This window comes from Arabidopsis thaliana, chromosome 5 (genome assembly GCF_000001735.4).
Source record: "Arabidopsis thaliana chromosome 5, partial sequence".
Taxonomy (NCBI): domain Eukaryota; kingdom Viridiplantae; phylum Streptophyta; class Magnoliopsida; order Brassicales; family Brassicaceae; genus Arabidopsis; species Arabidopsis thaliana.
Genome location: NC_003076.8, coordinates 4,121,596 through 4,142,510, shown reverse-complemented (window position 1 = coordinate 4,142,510; position 20,915 = coordinate 4,121,596). Strand labels below are relative to the sequence as shown.

Here is a 20,915-nt window from a genome sequence, read left to right as displayed (position 1 = left end):
AACTAGATGATAACGTAATCAACACGTTTTATTGATATAGTTAAGTATCTCTTTTTGATGGTTTCATGCCAAATTTCTAGTTCATCTAACTGTTGATCTTGCATTTAATTCACAAGTTATTTATCATTGTTAGTCTAAAAGAAGTCTAACTAACCTCGATGTAATGTCAAAATCAAATATGAGAACCAAAATCTTTTTTTTGTTGTTGCTGTGTGTTTCAAATTTGCTCTGAAATTTCAAATTTGCGAAATATTTGAAAACTATGATGTATTCAATTGTTATTTTCATGGATTATTATGAAATTCTTTTACCTCAAAAGTGGACTTGTTTCTTTTTCGCTTGTTGTTGAGATTGCTCCCATTCTTTATGTTGCTAATGAGCTTGAATCTAGTAACGCTAGGTTGACTTATTGGTATAAGTTTTTCTATAAACTCTTTTCTAACATTTTTTATTATTTTGATATTTAATTTGTTGTTTATCTGTCAATATAAAAAATACTTACATCGACAATAAAAAAAAAGTTTACTTAGGCAATACTCATTAGTACAATTTGTACACATTCAATCACGTCATCTTTCATAATATTGATATTATCCAATGATACAAAAACATAAGAGAACATTAGTAACTCTTCTAACACTAAATATATAAAATCAATGTTCAAAAATGAAAGCTCAACAAGATAAATAGTCTAATTGAAATAAAATTTTATGGTCCCTGGTTAGGGGATGTATAGCCTAGACTTGTTCATTTAAGAAAAAAGGTTCAAAAGAGGCACATATGAAAAAACAGTCTAATTGGTTTTTGGTTTGATTTGTCTGAATATGTGTTCTTATTCAATGGTGAATCCAAAAGATCTATATTAGAAACTTAGAAATCTACGATGGAGAAAAATTGTTTATTAAAATCCAACGTGTTATTATTAAAGTTATTTGTGATTACCGCAAACTTTAGATCAAACCATAAGCCCATTTAATCTAACCAAAGGTCAATATATCTTTTTTTCTTTACGGCCAAATATCTTATTAATATAAGAAGAGTTTGCTACATGCTTTGGTTAACCCAGGAGATTACATATGGTGATTCCTGAATTCTAGCGTATTTGTAGCTTCTTTAAAATTTGGTTTTCATTTAGGAGGCAAAATTAAATTTGTTCCCTCGTTCCACTTGGAGCGCCCTCGTTCCACTTGGAGCGCAAATTTGAGTAATCTTTAAAACACAAAAAAAAAGTTAAAAACGCTAAAAAAAAAAAAAAAAAATCATACACATATGGTGAAATTGAAAATTTTCTTTTGATATCCAGTCCAATTGCAGCGCAAATTGAATATTTTTTTATAAATATAATCTAGTTTTCGGATGGTAAAATTTTTAATTTATCGAAAAACTGTTTTGGATTCAGATATCTTGATTTTAATGATCACATATTCAATTTAGATCTGCAAATATATCAAAGATTGTTTTACGTGTTTTTGTAAATTTATTAATAGAATTCATATAAAACAAATTTCTAGTTTACCCAATTGTTGATTTTGCGTTTGCCTCATTGATTCACAAGCTACTTATCATTGTTAGTTCAAAAGAAGTCTAACTAACCTCGATGCAATGTCGAAATCAAATATGAGAATCAAGATCTTATTTCCTCTGAAATTTCAAATTTGTGAAATATTTGAAAAACTATTATGCACTCAATTGTTATTCATGGATTATCATGAAATCCCTAGCCATTTACTACTTATAATTTTAATCTAACAAATGGTAATTAGTTGCATTTCTCAAAATAAACATGGATGTTAATTGCCAATGCAATAATTTTCTCCTTAGATTAACTTAACATTGCGCTATACCTCAATAGTGAACTTGTTCCTTCTCCACTTGTTGTTGAGATTACTCTCATTCTTTGTGTGGTTATTGAGCTTGAATCTAGTAAAACTAGGTTGGCTTATTTGTATAAGTTTTTCTATAAACTCTGTTCTAACTTTTTTTGTATTTTGATATCTAATTTATTGTTTATTTGGCAACATAAAAAATATTTATCTCGGCAATAAAAAAATACTTACCTATGCATTACTCATTAGTGAACAATTTATACACATTAAATCACGTCATTTTCATAATACTAATATTATCCAATGATACAAGAACATAAGAGAACATTAATAACTCTTCTAACACTAAATATATAAAATCAATGTTCAAAAATGAAAGCTCAACAAATATAAATAGTTTAATTGATATAAAATTTTATGGTTCCAGGCTAGGGGGATGTATGGCCTATACCTGATCATTAAAAAAAAAGGTTCAAAAGGGTCACATATGAAAAACAGTTTAAATGGTTTTTTGATTTGATTTGTCTCAATACGTGTTCTTATTCAATTGTGAATCCAAAATGCCTAAACTATAAATCTACGATCGAGAAAAATTGTTTATTAAAATCCAACGTGTTATTATTAAAATTATTTTCGATTACCACAAAAATTGGATGTGTTAACACATCAGCTTGGTCTCTTATTAAGTCGTCATCTAGAGAATTGTTTAACAAAATCAGCAGATGAACACGACTAAACTATCAATGAATAGACTCTTTGAACTGGTACTGTAATTGTTAATGAGTAAATTTTGTTACAAACGTTGGTGTTTAGGTAATCAGAATAATAAAGCGCAAACTTTAGACCAGATCCTAAGCCCATTTAATCTAACCAAATGTCAATATATCACTTTTTTACGGCCAAATATCTTATTAATATTAGAAGAGTTTGCTACATGCTTTGGTTAACCCAGCAGATTATATATGGTGTTTCCGGCATTCTAGCATTTTTCGCTAATATATGAGCTACATGATTATGATCTCTGCCAATACATTTAAAGCTGAAATCTTTTGGCACCAATGCTAGAAGGTCTTCTAGGAAGTTATGGATCTCTTTGTTACCAGGTAGCGCGATTTCTTGTGTCATGACTTTCTCAAGATATTTGTAGATGATACTAGAATCGCCACAAAAAAACACATAATGATAGTTGAGAACTGCTTCAGTTAAGGCTTTAGCCTTCGCTTCAATAGCTGTAGCAATGGGCTCTATAGAGGAAGAGCCCTTGAGAAGCTATGAGCCTTGAGCTTCAGTTAACACCCAACCTATACCCGCCTTGCTATTGGCATTCACCCATGAGGCAAATATATCTACAAAATTTAGATAGGCAAATATTAGTTCAGAACCTCAAGCCATTTAATCTAACCAAAGGCCCAATACATGTACAAGTTAAGGTTGGCAAACTTTAGTTCATTACTTGAGAGAATATACAGTAGAGAGGAGTCGTAAATTTTTATGAATCACATTTTGGCAAGCACATGTTTCGTGACTTGTAAGAAAATCTTGTTCACAAGCTTTTTTGATATGTTAAGGAAATATGTTTTCTAGGAAGATTAATTATATCTGCAGTTTATGGATTTCCCATTTTTACTTTCATGGTCATTTCAGGCTAGCAATGCTCTCATACAACTTAGCAACAATTTCATGTTTAGAGAAAGAACAATCTTTTGAAGCTTGCACATTTTGCAATTTCATGCTTGGATATATGAGCCACACACTACACTATTGATATTGTTTAGGCTACTTTTACTAAATTCCTGTTCTAATGTTCATATATATTCCTTTTCCACACTGGATTAACAACATTAGTCTTCATTTTATGAAACTATTAGTAATCCTTTAGCAATTAGGTTCACATTTTGTCGTTTATGGTTTGGAATAATTTCCCTGCAGTTTTTTTTTCTTCTTAAAGAACAAAAAAAAAACGGGAACTTGTAATGATTGGAGCTCGCGTCTTTTGTATCACCACGACAGCACTACGAAGATCACCAATCTTCTTCTTCCCCAAGATCCCGACCCGACCCGTTTTCAGATTATCACCAGCTACTAGACCCATCGTCGCCATGAGCACCACCAGCAAAAACCAAGAGGAACTCGATTCCATTTTCAAGCAGAAGCGGGTCGTGCGCTCCACTGTCCGCAAATCCCTAAAAGCCATGGACCCTTCTCTCCGAACCCAACAAGGTTCAATCTTTTTTTTGTCCTTTCTTTTTTTTGTTCTGTTTTCAATAACAACACTAATCTCAGGTTGCCTTGATTGTAGATGAGGCAATTCAGAAGACTGTTCTTGAAGCTCCCTGGTTCAAATCATGTAAGGGATTGTGTGCTTACATTAGCTGCAAATCTCTCAATGAAGTCGACACTTCTAAAATCCTCTCTGAGATTCTGCAACATCCAGGTACATCTATCTTTGTAATTTCATCCTCACGAGATTAATAAAAAAGGAAGCTTTACATTGTACTCACTGATCACTTGGTTTAATAGCATATCCCTCATTATGATCAATGCAAATTGCTCGTGTCTCTATCACAGAAGGATCTGATAAGTTTTGGAACCAAGAGAAACCAATAACTAACCAAACTAAAGAAACTTATTGTAGCATATGGATGAAAAAGCTATATGTCCTGCATTTGTTTTCTGATGAGTTTTCTCTGCAATTTTGTTCTTGTTTAGATTCAAATACTCAGAAAAAGCTATATGTCCCTTGGGTGGAGGATAAGAACAGTAACATGCGCATGTTGCACATATCTCATATGGAAGACCTTGTTGCAAACTCAATGAACATTTTGGAACCAGCTCCTGTTGATGCCCAAGGGAATGACCGTGAAGATGGTAGTGTTCTTTTTTTCTATGTTGCTACCATTATAAGCTTCACGTAATGAGTTCAAACTCTCCTTCTTGAAATTTAAACCATTTTTCTATATTGACAGTGTTGCAAGCAGATGAACCGATCGATTTGTTCATCTTGCCAGGTATGGAGAAACTGATTCATTTCCAAAACTTTACTTTATCTCTTTATCTAATCAACTTTAATTTTCAAATCTTTGTGGTCAGGTCTTGCGTTTGACAGATGTGGGCGACGTTTAGGTCGTGGAGGTGGGTAAGTTTCCATTGACCTTAAGTTTTCTTTCCATCATGGTCTGACCTAATAATATGAAGCTTTTGTTAAGCAGTTTCTGCGGTTGTACTACTTTGTAAAGCGATTACACAATCTTAGTCTCACTTCTTCTCTTACCTTCTGTCATAACACAGAAATCTTGCCATCCCCAAAGAATGTAGTTTCATACTAGCAATTCCCATTGCTGTTTTCATGCTCTAATCTAACTCCTTTCTACTTGTTTATATGGATAACTCATATGGGTAAAAGCTACTACGACACTTTCTTGAAGAGATATCAGGACCGTGCAAAGGAGAAGGGTTGGAGATATCCACTTATGGGTATAGACCACAATCAAATTAATTCTACAGAACGTTTTCAATAGAAAATATAATCTAAGCACTGTTCTCTTTTCCCTACTGCAGTTGCATTGTCATACTCGCCTCAAATTCTTGAGGATGGAAGTATTCCTGTAACACCTAATGATGTTCTGATCGATGCCCTTGTGACACCTTCTGGTGTGGTTCCCATCACCCCTCGTGCTACCGAGAGGTACGCCACAAAATGTTTTTAGCTGTCTCTTAGATCTGTTATTTATAGCTGACTATGTTGTGTGATTCTCTCTGTTCTTAGCATGTGAGCTCAGGAGCTTGTGTTTGGAGCTGACCCTCAGATAATCCGAAGGTCGGCGCTTGAAGGCTACATTCTGGAAGTTGCTAATTTAGTATCAGCTTCTGTAGTTGCCACTCACTTCAGTTTTTTTACTAAACTCGATTTGAGTCTTGTATGATAAAATATGAAAGAAGATTAGTCCAATGGTCTCTCACCTGTTTATTCCATATCAAGTTTTGTCGGGTAATAACAATCTTTTTAATCGCATAAAATGATATTGGCTCTTGGGTTCTTTTGTTGAGCTTCTCATGGAAATCTATATGTACTCAAATCTTTATTCAATGTAAAAACAAAATCCTGAAAACAGCAAAGTTTTTCTTGTCTCTTTAAAGCATTACAGCCAATACACATATAAGAGAGTATTACTTTTTTCTCTTCCTTTCTATAAATGGCAAAACAAAAGCAGGAAGGAGAAGAACTAGGAGGAACAAGAAAGCATGCAGACGCCTGGCCTGTAAGCCCAGGCAGGAGGCAACCGAGCATATTTCTCCATCCCCGGCTGTTCCTCATAAGGACGTTTCATTAGACGGATCAAATTGTTGACTTCTGAGAAATCGCCTTGTTCAGCTGCATCTATTGCACTTTGGCACAGATAGTTCCTCAGAATGTACTTTGGGTTCACTGAATCCATTCTTGCTTTTCTTTCTTCATCTGATACCTCACTACCACCCACCTGCAAATTCAAATCCACACACAGCTAGGAGTTGCATCAACCAGAAAGATACAGGGATAAACAGTGTAATTGAACTTTGTGGAAAGTAAAATCATAGTTTAAGAAGAACTGAAGATGGGTACTTTGGGAAAAATGTAAGAAAAGAATTGGATACCTCTTGTATATAGCTTCTCATCCATTTGATCCATGCTTCTTTTCTCTCCTTTCCGATGTCCAAGAGCACAGCTTTCAAGGGTTTCAATAACTCATTTTCGGGTGTGTTGGGATTTGCTTTTACATTTGCAAGAAGCCGGAAGAAGTTGGTGTAATCAACTTTATCAACAGACATATTGTTCAAAAGTTTGCTAATGACCTCCTTGTTATACTTGGTAAGACCAAGCTTCTTAGACATTATGGCTTGATACTCATCCATGAATTTATCACCGTACCTGAATCACGATTCACGAGTCCCTCAACTACTTGGTAGTTCCTAAAATATAATTAAGAATAGTGCTCCAAATCAATAGGGACAAACAAAGTTACCTCTCCATGGCGTAATTCGCCTCCTTTTGATTTATCAGTTGAGCAACCGCCAGAGTCTTAGAAAATTGAGCAATATTCCACAAGCCGATGTCAGGCTGATTTGCAAAACAGTATCTTCTTCCTGGGAGATCTGTCGTGTTTGGGGTGTAACTTGGATCAAAAGCATCCAAGAAACCAAATGGGCCATAGTCAATGGTTTGACCCAAAATGCTCATATTGTCAGTGTTGAGCACACCATGGGTGAAACCTACACCTTGCCATCTTGCAACTAAGGTAGCTGTACGCTCAGCAATTTCAACGATCCATGCTAATATAATTAAAAAAGCAAAAGAGTTAGTTCGAATATTGGCCATTAATGTAACAACTGGCAATAACAAAAGTATAATAGGTGATACAAATGAAAATAGTGGCGTTTCATGCAGCATTTTGACAAATACTTCATTAGGGAATTACCTGCATACTTGTTGGAAGTTAGATCCACAACCGAATCATCTTCATCACCGGTTTTGAAAGATAGGCTATCGCTTCTATCCATGCTCTCTATATGTGGGAAATGATGTTTAATGGCATAGTCTGCCAACTTACGAACAATATCAAGATCCTCTTTTCCTCTAGAGGCATGTATTTGGTATGACCCAAAGCGTAGAAATGACTGAGAAACCCTGCAAACGATTGCGCCGGGTTCTTCCTTCGGATTGCCACTGCAAACGCACAATGCCAAACAATAGGAGTAGTCAACCACCTAGAAGCCTAATTTTATAGACAAAAATTTCTCTACTAGAGGCTTAGTTCAGTAGATTAAAAACTTCCATGTAGATCATGCGCATGTGCAGTTCCTAATCCTATGAAACCTAATTTTCTTTATATTTGGCGGGGACATGAACTTTTTACACAGAGGAAGAACATAATAAAGGAAAAAATTAGACAAGGTTTGGAATGTTTTGGACATACTCATAAAACATGTCGCGAGTGACATTTTGACCTGTGGTGAGAAGACAAAGGGCACGCGTGGTAGGGATCCCAAGACAATGCATAGTTTCACTGCAAAGGAACTCCCTGATGCTACTACGGAGCACTGCAAGGCCATCAGCAAAACGGCTATATGGAGTTCTACCCGCACCTTTAAGCTGAAGTTCCCATCTTTCACCTTTGGAGTTCAAAACTTCTCCCAGAGTAATGGCACGTCCATCCCCTAGTTGTCCAGCCCACATGCCAAACTGGTGTCCTCCATAGCATTGAGCATAAGACATTCTGTAGAAAAAAGTATCAATAACTGCGATTAGAAACTTTGGATTTAAGAAGGTTGAGACTAAAATTTGACTTGGGTAAGGAACACATACGCTCCTGGTAAAGGTTTAGCGCCGGACAACATGAGAGGGAAATCTGGCCTTTCAAATCTGAAAGTTAAAAAAGAATTTTTGCCATAAGTCAAAAGCAGAAAGACAAAAAAGAGTTTCGAAATGGCAGCAGATATAAAGATAAAACACTCTTAAAACTTGAGTTTCACAATATTATAAAGACAGAAATGAAACAACTTCTTTTGAGAAACATAAGAATGTAACCATGAAGGTGAATTGGAAACAACGGTATCAATTATAACGAATACTTGCTATATCTGTCTAAGACCGTGAAAACCCAATTATCTTCTGCACCAAACACTTAAGACTTTAGTCTGACCATAGAGAATCAAACTCACTCTTTAGGATCCAAATCTAATAGCTCTGCAACAGAGACAGACCATGCTACAAGCTGAGGATCATCCACTTCTACTGATGGGGAAACTTTTGAATAGCAAGCATGTAATACCTACACAGTACAATAAACTATCAAAATCCGGATGCTCAAGTTAAATAGCTTAATGAGAGGACAATAATGAGCACACAGAGACATGACAAATTCACACATAAGGCTTTCAATTTTGTAGTCTTAAAATGAGCAATAAGTACCAAAAATAAAACTTTAGCCTGAGTATAATCCACTCTACCAACAAGTATAAATATCTACTTCATGCTTCGAGAATAAACCACAAAAACAAACAAAGTATTGACAGAGAAGGAAAAAAACAAAATTAAGATTGCTCCTATTATCTCCGTTGAAGATCGAAACAAAAATTGATACCTCACGCGAGATAACATCGGTTCTAGGATCACCAGGCAATTCCTTAACAAAGGAATGGTCCCAGTTAAAATCTTCGAGCTTCTTTTTAATCTTAACACCTTCATCAACAGCTCCCAGACTTTGATTCTGCAGATCTTTCGCTAAAGAATCAGCAGATGAATCGGTTACCGGCGTCGGAGACGAAGAAGAAGCCGGAGAAGATTCCATCCGACGAAAGGAAGAAGATCGAGAAGGGCTTAATCGAAATTGTCTGGGAAGAGAGGGACAAAAAGGAACTTTCGCAGTTGAACTGAAGAGATGAAGCGGTCGGAGGTAGAAGAAAGACGACGGACAACACACACGCAACAACATTTCTTCTTCCTTTTTCCCTTTGTTCACATTTTTCTATTGGAACTTGTTTAATTTTCGATTTTGGACCGAACCGACATTCTTTGACTTTTCCGGTTCAGAACATTTTCACAATGTCGGTTTATTTATTATTTTGTCTTTTTTATTTGCAGCCAAATCGATTCTTGTTGGTAAATAAAACTGAATTATAACATGCTTTTTTGAGATTAATTATTACACAGAAAATATGATGTTAAAAACAAAAAAAAAACAAAAACAGAAGTGTTGGTATGAAAGTGTACCGAAGTTCGGGTTTAAGACAGAACCAAAAGAGATAGAAAGATGAGAGTGAAACGACAAAACTTGCCGTCGTTCGTGTAACTCAAACCAACCTATCAACTGAGAAAAAATTAGGGCACAAAATAATGTGGGTTTCACGTCCGCGACTCATAGATCCCTCGGAAAATTCATCACGATTTGTTCTGTAATTCTTCAATTCCACGGCGTTCTTTCTGCTTCCTGGAGATCTAACGTTGGTGAATTCGGATTGGAGCCGAGAGATTGCCTATAAGAATCGTCCTTTGTTCGGATCTTCTAATTTATAGATTTGTGTTGTCTGCTTTCTCGCTCAAATCTATATGATCTTTAGGGAGTAATTTTCTCGATGGCTGTTCGAATTTTTCGAGAATAGATCCAAAGAAGGTATTTTGCTTTTCGATCTTACATTCTTTCTGCGCAATTTAAGTTTTGTTCATCTTGAAAGCTAGCATTGATGTGCTAGGTTTCGTCGGGAATTTTAGGGTTTAGGAAAGTGTTGTTCTTTAATTGGAAATAATTTTTTCACAAGTTTAGTAGAAATTCAATTTCTGTTGTTTAATCTGCAGAAGGCAACATGTTTGTCTGTTTAGCTTGAGTTTAAGAACTTTGACCAGTGTTTTGGATAGTTTAATTTTCTGTGTCAAGGTTTAAAGTTCAAAGTTCTTGCTTTTCGTCTTCGTATGCTCTGCATGTGAGTGAATGCTTTGGCTTTTTCCTCCTTTGAAGTTGTTTTCTTGGTCTTGCAGCTCGTGCTTTGGTGCAACTAGACAGGCCACATCCCACGTTTTGATTTCTTAGGTTCACTGTAAAGAATAATCAGGAGAGTACACAGATGGATTACCGACCTTCTGATAGTAGTGGTGAGTCTTATGTGCTTTTTCAGTTAGAAGCATTCGTTCCTTCTCTAAGTTTATTTTACTTCCGTATTTGTTTCCGTGTGTTTTGTGATATGTTTTTTTATGCGGGAACTCAGGTACAGATGATGACCTGCCTCCATCTCATCAAGGTAGATATCAAAGAAACGCCAGACCTACCGGGAATGGAAGGCCTTCAGTTCTCAATTCTGCTCCTTTATCACGGGTGCACAATGAAATGGAAACTCAAATTCATCTCATTGAGCAAGAAGCTTATAGCTCGATACTCCGCGCATTTAAAGCCCAGTCCGATGCTATTACCTGGGTACTATTTTGCTTGTCTTCTTCATTAGTTTAGTACATGTTTATGTAACTTCACAAGCTTACCTTTTGTCCTTTTTTTATTCTTGTTCCTTCGGCTGGAAAAAAAATATTCAGGAGAAAGAAAGTTTGATCACTGAACTCAGAAAAGAACTTCGAGTGTCTGATGAGGAACACAGAGAGCTGTTATCAAGGGTTAACGCTGATGAAATGATCAGGCGAATAAGGTCTGTTGTATATGTAATTGATCACTGATAAATCTCTGCAATCAATCAAAAGTAAGCCAACAAGGTTAATTTAAATCATGTCAGGGAATGGAGAAAGGCAAACAGCCTTCAGTCTAGTGTTCCTCAGCTGGTTCATGATGCTCCGAGTCCGGCTGTATCAGGATCACGTAAGAAGCAAAAGACATCACAATCAATCGCCTCATTAGCGATGGGCCCACCATCTCCTTCTTTGCACCCTTCAATGCAACCATCGTCATCTGCACTAAGAAGGGGAGGTCCTCCACCAGGTCCAAAGACCAAGAAGCCAAAGACAGTAAGTCATGATGCTGCTTGATTCTAATTGTTGGTACCGTCAATCTTGTTCTTATATTCTTCATTGACTAAGGTATAAGAATATTTCATTCTTTGTGCTCGATGAAGTCGATGCAGTACCCATCTACAGGCATTGCTGGAAGGCCCCAGGCTGGCGCTTTAACAAATGAACCAGGTGAATCGGGATCATATGACCCGTTGGTTGGAAGGAAGGTATGGACGAAGTGGCCTGATGACAACCAATACTACGAAGCTGTTATAACTGACTACAACCCTGTTGAGGTATCTTATCTTTCATTGCTATATATTAGTGTTTTAGTGCCAAATCTCCGTTTTCTGATATCATTTATTTCCTTTTTTCAACATTGATTAGGGGCGTCATGCTTTAGTGTATGATATTAACTCTGCGAATGAAACCTGGGAATGGGTAAATCTTAAAGAGGTAATTATGATTTCAGTTTTTCTACTTGTCTAATATATCTTTCACATTTGTACAGAAGATGATGCTATGTCGTAAAATTTGGAGAGACCATGTGTTGTTTGTCTTCTTCTATTTGGTTATGATCTCGATGGTTTATATTCGACATTCCTTGCACGTCAATGAGAGGCTTGTCAGTTTTTATACCAACTGCAATTCATTTCGATTCTGCACACTAGAAGTGAGAGATTAGTTTTACTTGTTCGCTGCCACCCAAGTTGGATCATGAATGATGTTAAAAACAATTGTTAGTTGCCCTCACCCATCCATTAGTTTCTCATCTAATGGTTCAGTTTCTTGATTGCCATCTGTAAGGGGCAGAGGACAAAAGTGTATGATTAGTGCTCGATCCTCTACATTATATATAATTCTGAATGTTCTTTATATATATATATATATATCATCTCAAAAGTATGTTTTAAGAGCTCATCTCATTCTTGGATACTTGGTTACATATGATTCTGAATGTTCTTTATATATATATATATCATAGATATCTCCGGGAGATATCAGATGGGAAGGTGAAGATCCTGGGATTTCTCGTAAAGGAGGACATCCTGGGCAAGGCCGTGGAACAAAAACCATGGCTCGTGGTGGTCCTGCAAGCAATGCGGGTGGTAGAGGTAGGGGAAGCATGAGGATGCAGCAACCTAAGACACAGAATGGCATCGGAAAGAAAGCTTTAGGCGAAATCGAAATTCTCCACACTGAGACATTGTTAAAAGAGGTAATCATTCAAGTTTTTTTGATATGGGAATAAATGTTTTACAGTTGTTAATCTTATGAATATTTGTAACAGGTGGAAAAAGTTTTTGGGTCAGTTAACCCCAACCCAGCAGAGGTAGAGAAGGCAAAGAGAGTGCTGAGAGTAAGAACTATATACATGTGTTGTTGAATCTAGTTGTTTACTCCAAAATATCATGAAAAGAGATGCTGACTATATAGTTTTACTTGGAAATGGTAGGATCATGAACTAGCTCTTATGGATGCCATCGCAAAGCTTGAAGAAATATCAGATGGAGAAAGCGGTAATATTTGATAGGGGCTTTCTAAATCTCCTCAGGTTCACCACATCTTCCTTCTGCTCTTTGGGTTCAATGCGTGTGTTGAATTGAAGTTATAATGTGGCTTTGATTTTTGGCTTAAACACAGATGATGGAGCCGGAGCATTAGAGTTGCAAAAAGGTGTTGTAGATGGTGGTGGCAAAATGTGAATTGATGAGGGAGATTTGGAAACTTGTATGGATGGCAAAATGTATTTTGTTTAGGAGGGGGATTTGATGACATTTGTGTACCACATAACTCCAAAAACTGGATTTGGAAATTAGGGTTCTTAAGCATTGTAAAATCCATAAGACTTGATATAAATGTAGAATGTTTCAGAGACGACAAGATGATGGGCAAAACTCAGCTCTCTAGAAGGATGAGATGTAGCAGCGACTATGAAGGATTACTAATGTAAACTATTAGAAACATTAATGAAAAGATCAACCCTTTTGTTCGAAGTATCCGGAGATCTCAGTTCTAAGAAGAAAAAAAAACATTAACCAAGTCAAAAGTATTGATATCTTGTAGTATTCCTAATTTTTGATAGAAAAATAAAATCTCGTATTGAAGTTGATAAGAACTCCCAAGGTATTTTAGTCACTGCATCACAATCAAAGCAGACTCAAAAGTGTATTACTAGACGCGACTCATGCCATCAACTCTCGAGGGAACCCATCTTCTGAGAATCTAGATGCTCTATGAAGAGAAACAGCTGAAATCATCAATGGTGGAAACACACCATTTTGGATTGTGACTATTTCTGTTGATTAGTAATTTGCTTATTATAGAGTTGTAGAGAACACAAATTGGACCGTAACTTTACTATACTAGAGACGTAGAGGATCTCTAACTAATTAGTTATAAAGAATCAATACAAGCGTGGAACAATTTAATATTGTTCACATCAAGAAATATCTGAACAACGATACATGGTGATTACAGTTTGCTCCATTTTGGCTGTGTTTTTTCCGTTTTTTTTGTTTGGGTGACGTTTTCGGTATGTTTTTTATTACATTACAATGTCACAGTCCAAGCTTCTTAGGCCTGAGGAAAGTGGTGCCCTTTTTCAAGCCAGGGCCTGAAATCTGTTGCTGCTGCTTTGCCCTTTTTTTTCTCTCTCTCTCTTTGCTTCTCAGCTCTGACTCCACCTGATCTCTTCTCAGTTTCTCCATCTCTTCCTCCATTCCTGATTTCTCTTCCTTCTGCTTTTTTTTATGCTCCAACATCGATGTATCCGAGTCCTTGACCGAGAAGAACATAGGCCCTAACTCAGCCAGCCAATGCGGCTCAACCGATGTCGCACACTGCATGTACTCCTTTGTGGTCAAGATCAGTTCATGGTACACCACATAGTCCGGTGTGTATCCCAGACCGTACAGTGCACTGCTAGGGTGCAAATGGCAAGGCATCCCGGTTCTGCAGTTCACATACTCCCCAACACCTTTTAATCTAGCTGAGTTGTGGAAATACGCTGAACAGATGGCTTTTCTCACAATATCCCAATCCGGTCCACACGACCTGAGTTCAATTTTCAGTTGCTTGAGGATATCCAGAAGCTGGGATCTTACCTCTCTAGCTTTTCTCAAACCTTTCACTTGTAGGTAATGGTCATTGCACCAGTCTCCTCTATAGTCATGCTCTTTCCACTGCTGATATACGTTCAGCAGCGTCAGATGATCCGATTCCGGCACAAAAAACTTCTCCCTTGCAGCGTCGCTCTCTTCTGCTCTTTCTTTAGGTCTGAAGAACACTGAAGGTACTGAAAGCATTGACACGATCGTCAGAACCTCATCTATGCAATCAAGCCGTTCACCCATTAAAAGCATCTTTGCAAGAGGAGGATCCAATGGGAACTCCACCATCTTCCACCCCAGGTCGGTTAATCCTCCAACATTGTTGAGAGCACCCAACACCCAAAGCTGGTACATAGAGTTAAGGATGTTCTCTTGCGGAGGTGGATCCATGAAATCAAAATCTAGCAAGTTGTCTATTTTCAATGACTTCAACAACAACACAACATTACCCAGATTCGTCCGCTGAATCTCTGGCACAGGACTTGGCAACATCTCATTCAAATAAGCACTCTCAGTATACAACCTGTAACATGTTCCTGGCCCTGTCCTTCCAGCTCTTCCAGCACGCTGATCAGAGGCTGCACGACTTATGGGGAAAACTTGAAGAGCATCCATACCCATTCTAGGATTGAAAACCTTCATCTTTCCATACCCAGTGTCAATCACATAATATATTCCATCGACTGTCAATGATGTTTCAGCAATATTGGTGGCAACAATGCATTTACGGGCTCCATCTTCTGGTTTCTGGAATATCTTTGCTTGCAAGTCAGCAGGTAACTGAGAGTATATTGGGAGAATGAGTAGGTTCGTTATTTCTCTACTGGAAGATGATACGAGCTGTTCCATTCTCTCCTTTAGTGAAAAGCACGCTGCCTCAATCTCATCTTGCCCGGTCATAAAAATGAGAATGTCCCCAGGTGGGCTTGTTATGTGAATCGTCATTGCCTGTTTAACAGCAGCTTCAACATAGTCTTCACAAGGAGTTTTAGAGTAGAGAATATTGACAGGGAAAGTCCTTCCAGGAATGTTGAAGATAGGAACACTGCATTACCAAAGCAAAAACACTGTCATATAAAATCCTTCTTCAGATTCTAAATTGGTCTTATGTGAAGGATGATGATAACCTACCTCCCAAAGAAATTGGAAAACTTTTGAGCATTAAGGGTTGCTGACGTGACTATCAGCTTGAAATCACGACGCCGAGCCACAACTTTTTTCAGTATTCCAAAAAGGACGTCTGTGTTGAGTGACCTTTCATGCGCTTCATCCATCACCACCACACTATACAGAGTCCAAAAAAGGAGTTAGCAACGATATTTATCTAGTTCAAAGCATGATCTATCAGAGGTAAGGTTAAAGCATACATACCGATACTTATCCAGGTCAGAATCTTTGAGGGTCTCTCTCAGTAGTACTCCATCGGTCATGTACTGTAATTTCAAAGGAAAAAATGAAGTTGCAGAAGAAATCTACGTGTTTTATTGAAGTGCAGATGCTAAAAGCATGATAAGCCAAGCTTTCTGAGGCCAACTAAACCAGAAACATAAAAGATAAGGAAAAATCAGTTCATTACTTGAGAACACCTTACCTTGATAACAGTGTTTGGACCAGTTACATCTTCAAAACGAATTGCATAACCAATTTTATCGCCCAACTCTGTTTCCATCTCTTCACTAACTCTCTTTGCAACACTCATGGCTGCTACACGCCTTGGTTGGGTGCAACCAACTATACCATTTATAGTGTAACCATCCTCATGAAGATACTAACAAAAAGGAACAGAATATAAGTGCAATGTTTGAATTGTTTTATAACTACGTATTAGTAAATGAATTCCCTGAAAAGCCATAGTAAGCCATAATTACCTGTGTAAGTTGAGTGGTCTTTCCCGAACCAGTTTCGCCAACCACCACTATCACCTGGTTTTCTCTTATTACCTAGAGAATACATTAAAAAGCAGATGATTAAGGCAAGGATGAAATTAAAATAAAAAAAAAGTGTAACCCCTAATAATAATGCATATTAAAATTCAACTATCAAGGCCATAAAAAGGAAAGACCACCAACCTGCAATAGTTCATCTCTAACAGAAAATATGGGAAGATACTGCCGTTGCTCTGCCATGGTCTTTGACATGGCAAATTCACTCACAGCTTCTCCCTTCTTCATATGTTGTGCAAATTTAGCCTCACCTTTAAAATCTACTTCACCGTCGTCACCAACTACAGCAGTATCGGCATCAATCTGCAAGATGATCATTACCAAGTCACACTATGTCCAACAACCACAATATCGATAGAGAACCAACAACCAATTAGGTAGTTACCTGCTCGGCTGATTTTTCAATACCAAGGATATTACCAAGATTAGAACCTGCAAGCTCCCAGAATCGCTGTCGTGACTTATTCGCACTTTGTTTCTCCCGAATTTCTTTGACAAGACCTGAGCCTTTTCGTGAAATTATAGCCATGTCTGATGTGGGATCCTTTACAGGCATTACTGGCTCTGCTTGCTTTGTGTAAACGACTCTTCCATCAAGGAAAGGAGGCTTCGTATCTGCAATTACCCAAAAAATAGAATATTACCTGGCATGTTACAAATACTACTCATTTAACCTTGACATTTATTGGTTAACTTTGAGCTATTCTAGTAGTCTATATACCATGTACAAGAAGAATTGCTTTCCGTTCTTCTTCGCTATCAAACTCAGTCTGCACTTCTGTGCCTCTAACAGCTCCAGATCTGAGAAGCTGGCGGTCTTCCCATTGAGCATTATCCGCATTGAGCTGAGAATATTTTTTACTCTGAGCGAGTGACATTTTGCTACCGTCTCTTCTAACCTGCATTACAAATATTACAAAGCATTCAATCGAGAACATAATTTGAACTTACAAATGTCTCTTCTAACCTACACTTATAATAATCTGAACTTACATATCAAAACAACATAATTTAGCTAAGTATACTTAATCAAGAGTAGTAAAAAGAGATAAGAGATTAATGCTTCAGTCAGAATCAAATTAAATTAGATGATTTATGCAAAACGGAAAAGCCTAGCCATAGATAATAGATCAGATATAAGCAGTGTCATATAAAAACTTGTAAAGAAAGAGTGCGTAATTGGTATAGATAAATACCAGTCTCTTTGCCAGTTCAGTTTCCTTCTTCTGTAGAGAAGCATCATCTCCAAGAAAAAAGGATGCACTGTCCGCATCAAACAGTGAGTTCCCTTCGTCTGTATCATACCTGGGAAATTGCAACAACAACTATTCATACAGGCTTTATAAAATCTATAAATGGTTCAACAATGAACGTGAAGAGTGAGACTATGCTCTCAGTTCATAAAACATTATTGATTCACCAATCTTTTCCTGCCTCTAAAGGAAAGTAATACTTACCATGCACGATCTGACTGATATTCCATTTCCACACGCATTGTTTCTGTGATCTCATGTTTAAATTCTTCAGCTCCTTGCGATCTATCCTCATCTGAATGCCCCTATATAAGACATAACAACATGTGGCATAGGTATTAAAACAAACAAAAAAAATCCTAATGCAAGAGAGCTATAATCCACATAAACATTTATCAAGCAAGCTCGACATGGATTCTTAAAACATGGGAAACAAATTGGAAATTCAGTTCTGTCTAATAAGAAGTGGCATGATCATGGGTGCATACCTCATTTGTCAGATCACCTTCCCTAGAATATGCAAGCTGATTGGATCTTCCACCATACCTAGAGCTTGAGGATCTGATAGATGATCCAGAAGCCCGAATTGGAATAGGAGAAGGTGCACCCATATCCCATGGAGAAGCAGAAGACACTGCATGTGAAGAAGGGTATGGTGATAAATCCCGTTGTTAATCTTTTCCCGGGGTTGCAATTAATAGAACCAAATTACAAATATTAAAATTAAAACACAACATACTAGTTGAACGTGGTGTATCCAGCCACGGGGAGGCTAAACGAGCATCAGGTGAAGCTGCAGCTAACATGGGTGATGGAGAAGGTTGAGGTCGCCTGCTGTAACTAGAGCCTCTGTCTCCGTGAGGACTACGTTCCCATTCGTCCTGTCCATCATCCCAGTCTGACCTACCTACACTCCATCAAAAAGGCCAAATAAGTGTTGTGTTTGCAACACTCATCACACTTATGGGAACAAAAAATTGAAAATAGACAAAATTGTATAGAGATAAATGTAGTGACATTTATGTCAATAAGCTCATAAATTGATAGCTTTATGAGCTTCAACAATCTTTAGCATACCTGGAGTCCTCCAATCGCTATTGTATCTCCTACGCTTTTCTCCGTGATAGTCTCGGTCAGATTGGCGATAAGATTCCCTCCGTCGGTAGTGATCCATCTCATCATAAGTGTTTCTCTGTCTTGACCGCGGAGTTTCACTTCTGTCACGCCTATGTTCTTCTCGATGCCTATTGCTACCACCTCTTTCATAACTAGATGTGCAAGATAAAGTCCTTGGAGTTATGGAGATCTTCATTCCAACAGGTGAAAAATATGTCAGAATACTAAAAGTCAAGTTGCATGTACTCTTAAAAATCAGTTAAGTAAGTAGAAAAGATAGATAACCCAGGGCAAAATAATGATTTCATTATTAGGATGGAATTGACTTACATCTGAAGTTCCAGCATTCTCTGTAGTCACGGTACTTTCTGCAATACAAAAAAATAAATAAATCACAAATGTCATAAGTCATAAGCACAGGAGTTCAGAAAAACGAATGAAGGTGGTATTTCAACATCGTACTTATGCTCACAAAGAAGGATCAAAGTCTAGGGCTGAAAACTACATATTGATGAGAAAAAAATACCTTGTGCAGACTGAGATCTTGAAGACTTCTCTCTATATCGCCTGCTGGAATGGACAGGTCGAGTGTTTTCTGTTCCAAAATCTAATCCTGATACATCAGATTTATCTTCTTCATCCAACGATGATGTAACAGATATTGCTGACTTCTTCGGAACCTTAAACTCGCCCTCAGTCTTGGCATTATCCTTTTTCTCAATTGCCCTTGCATCCAAACCTACAAATGTATTATCCCCATGGGTTCAATACGGTTCCAAAACAAGTAATCAAAATGCAAAAGCTCACAAATCCCAACTCATACCTAAACGGGACTTTCTCTCAGGAGCTTTAAAAGTCAATTTATCCTTCACAGGGACACCACCATTGGTTTCCTTGTCGGCTTCTAACGTTTCCGTAGTTTTGAATGGATCAACCTATATCATAAACAATACAATTATTGCTTGTACACATAATCAAGTTCCTCAAGCGCAAAACAACTTAAAAAATCCGAAAATTTGGCAAAATCAGCAAATCGGAACTTACCCCCATTACTCAGTCGACGATTTGAGCTCAAAACCGAATCTTCAATCCCGGAAATCGAAGACAGCTTCGTCCTTCGTTCCTTATCGGCGAGACAACGACTCCGGCGAGGATAGATTACTTTCCCTAGTTTATTAGGGCTTTGGTTCCTTCAACTCCTCTTGAGTGATTGATTCCAGGTGCTTTTTTCTGAATTATCCAATTTCAACAACGTGAAACACCTTCTTTGGATCAACCTTTGATATCTCCTCAGAGAGAGAGATATCTGGAAGCTGAGAAAGTTAGCAACACGATCGGAACAAAGGATCACCGCCGGTTAGGTTACACACGCTTTAACGCGATTCAGTATGTGCGTGGGATTATTTTTTATAAGTTTTGAATCAGAAAAAAAGTTTTACATATGGGCCGATTTATTTTACATATGGGCCTTTTAGCATTAACGCATTGTTATGTTTTTTACGCCGACGTATGCTTTTTTGTTTGGGCTCAACATAACTTTATTGATAAAGAGTATGACCGGCCTATGTATGAGGCTGCTACTTATCGACAGCAACATGACTTGAGTGAAAGTGAAAGTGAAAGTGATGCTATCGGAGTTGTTGTTGTTGTTCAGGACTAGGACTGGTATATCTTTGATAAATGGTTGGCCAGCAGGCCATGCTTGCACTTGCATCAAAGCTTGAATAACATCTTTGGTATCCTGACTCATAAATTACATGTTTAAAGCCCATGTTTAGGATAAAAACTTACATCAAATTAAACACTTGAAACATATAATTTGGAATAAGATCTAACGAAAACTTATTGGTTATAAAACAATCAAAGGTTATTAGTTATCTAATTACTTTAAACACTGCGCCAAATCCTCTAATCTTGTTGGACAAACGCAACGGTAAAAACAACGTCAAACAAAACGGTAAAAAAATATTGAAAAAAGTAATGACGAGTCATATGAGGTCAAAGAAGCCATTCAAGTTTTTAAAAAACCGCTAACACTTTTTTTATTGGAATCTTCGACTTTTTTGAAATTCCAAATCCCCTTACAAAAATACCCTTTCGGTTCATAAGTATTACGTTATTTGTCTCAGTGAATAGATTGGAGGTACCTTTTTTTGCTTGCTCCAAGACAAAACCGACATTGCCACAGTTTAAACTTGGTG

General features: G+C 37.3%; 4 protein-coding genes across 7 annotated transcripts; 2 read left to right on the top strand and 2 right to left on the bottom strand.

Moving 5' to 3' along the window:
• The first annotated feature begins 3,718 nt into the window (after positions 1 to 3,718).
• Positions 3,719 to 5,955, top strand: 5-FCL (5-formyltetrahydrofolate cycloligase). Of its 2 annotated transcripts, none has more exons than NM_121308.2 (8): positions 3,719 to 4,046; positions 4,126 to 4,260; positions 4,536 to 4,694; positions 4,793 to 4,834; positions 4,917 to 4,962; positions 5,230 to 5,300; positions 5,385 to 5,511; positions 5,593 to 5,955. In NM_121308.2, exons 1-8 carry the CDS (start codon positions 3,800 to 3,802, stop codon positions 5,597 to 5,599), a joined length of 834 nt encoding a protein of 277 aa, NP_568284.1. In that variant the 5' UTR covers positions 3,719 to 3,799; the 3' UTR covers positions 5,600 to 5,955. The 2 variants fall into 2 exon arrangements, with proteins under 2 accessions (NP_568284.1, NP_001031873.1); NM_001036796.2 differs by having other exon boundaries at positions 3,790 to 4,046; positions 4,917 to 4,958.
• AT5G13030 (selenoprotein O) lies at positions 5,823 to 9,377 on the bottom strand. Its single transcript, NM_121306.5, has 8 exons — positions 8,945 to 9,377; positions 8,523 to 8,632; positions 8,167 to 8,223; positions 7,778 to 8,077; positions 7,280 to 7,527; positions 6,827 to 7,133; positions 6,459 to 6,732; positions 5,823 to 6,304 (listed from the first exon to the last, which is right to left on the bottom strand). The coding sequence occupies exons 1-8, from the start codon at positions 9,293 to 9,295 to the stop codon at positions 6,050 to 6,052; spliced, it is 1,902 nt and encodes a 633-aa protein (NP_196807.2). The 5' UTR covers positions 9,296 to 9,377; the 3' UTR covers positions 5,823 to 6,049.
• A 110-nt stretch (positions 9,378 to 9,487) lies between these two features.
• Positions 9,488 to 13,357, top strand: EML3 (Emsy N Terminus (ENT)/ plant Tudor-like domains-containing protein). Of its 3 annotated transcripts, NM_121305.4 has the most exons (11): positions 9,573 to 9,973; positions 10,336 to 10,449; positions 10,563 to 10,768; positions 10,882 to 10,991; positions 11,076 to 11,304; positions 11,412 to 11,585; positions 11,677 to 11,745; positions 12,275 to 12,508; positions 12,581 to 12,649; positions 12,746 to 12,844; positions 12,934 to 13,357. In NM_121305.4, the coding sequence occupies exons 2-10, from the start codon at positions 10,422 to 10,424 to the stop codon at positions 12,818 to 12,820; spliced, it is 1,194 nt and encodes a 397-aa protein (NP_196806.2). In that variant the 5' UTR covers positions 9,573 to 9,973; positions 10,336 to 10,421; the 3' UTR covers positions 12,821 to 12,844; positions 12,934 to 13,357. The 3 variants fall into 3 exon arrangements, with proteins under 3 accessions (NP_001332264.1, NP_196806.2, NP_001332263.1); NM_001343254.1 differs by lacking the exons at positions 12,275 to 12,508; positions 12,581 to 12,649; positions 12,746 to 12,844; positions 12,934 to 13,357 and adding an exon at positions 11,801 to 12,186 and having other exon boundaries at positions 9,623 to 9,973; positions 11,677 to 11,730; NM_001343255.1 differs by lacking the exons at positions 12,275 to 12,508; positions 12,581 to 12,649; positions 12,746 to 12,844; positions 12,934 to 13,357 and having other exon boundaries at positions 9,488 to 9,973; positions 11,677 to 12,178.
• A 148-nt stretch (positions 13,358 to 13,505) lies between these two features.
• Positions 13,506 to 20,111, bottom strand: EMB3011 (RNA helicase family protein). Its single transcript, NM_121304.6, has 17 exons — positions 19,759 to 20,111; positions 19,538 to 19,649; positions 19,241 to 19,453; positions 19,045 to 19,082; positions 18,676 to 18,904; positions 18,338 to 18,505; positions 18,087 to 18,232; positions 17,803 to 17,903; positions 17,542 to 17,650; positions 17,067 to 17,244; positions 16,731 to 16,960; positions 16,472 to 16,648; positions 16,271 to 16,342; positions 15,994 to 16,170; positions 15,774 to 15,835; positions 15,534 to 15,686; positions 13,506 to 15,447 (listed from the first exon to the last, which is right to left on the bottom strand). The coding sequence occupies exons 1-17, from the start codon at positions 19,762 to 19,764 to the stop codon at positions 13,851 to 13,853; spliced, it is 3,768 nt and encodes a 1,255-aa protein (NP_196805.2). The 5' UTR covers positions 19,765 to 20,111; the 3' UTR covers positions 13,506 to 13,850.
• Positions 20,112 to 20,915: the final 804 nt, after the last annotated feature.

Coding starts and splice junctions, on each gene's coding strand:
- 5-FCL (NM_121308.2), top strand. CDS start 3,800: ATGATTGGAGCTCGCGTCTTTTGTATCACCACGACAGCACTACGAAGA. Junction 4,047..4,125: donor TTCTCTCCGAACCCAACAAG/GTTCAATCTTTT, acceptor CCTTGATTGTAG/ATGAGGCAATTCAGAAGACT. Junction 4,261..4,535: donor TGAGATTCTGCAACATCCAG/GTACATCTATCT, acceptor GTTCTTGTTTAG/ATTCAAATACTCAGAAAAAG.
- AT5G13030 (NM_121306.5), bottom strand. CDS start 9,295: ATGTTGTTGCGTGTGTGTTGTCCGTCGTCTTTCTTCTACCTCCGACCG. Junction 8,633..8,944: donor CCGATGTTATCTCGCGTGAG/GTATCAATTTTT, acceptor TGTACTGTGTAG/GTATTACATGCTTGCTATTC. Junction 6,733..6,826: donor GCGAATTACGCCATGGAGAG/GTAACTTTGTTT, acceptor ATCGTGATTCAG/GTACGGTGATAAATTCATGG.
- EML3 (NM_121305.4), top strand. CDS start 10,422: ATGGATTACCGACCTTCTGATAGTAGTG. Junction 11,305..11,411: donor AGACCAAGAAGCCAAAGACA/GTAAGTCATGAT, acceptor TGCTCGATGAAG/TCGATGCAGTACCCATCTAC. Junction 12,509..12,580: donor CTGAGACATTGTTAAAAGAG/GTAATCATTCAA, acceptor TATTTGTAACAG/GTGGAAAAAGTTTTTGGGTC.
- EMB3011 (NM_121304.6), bottom strand. Junction 19,454..19,537: donor TGAGAGAAAGTCCCGTTTAG/GTATGAGTTGGG, acceptor ATACATTTGTAG/GTTTGGATGCAAGGGCAATT. Junction 16,343..16,471: donor TTAGAGATGAACTATTGCAG/GTTGGTGGTCTT, acceptor TGTATTCTCTAG/GTAATAAGAGAAAACCAGGT.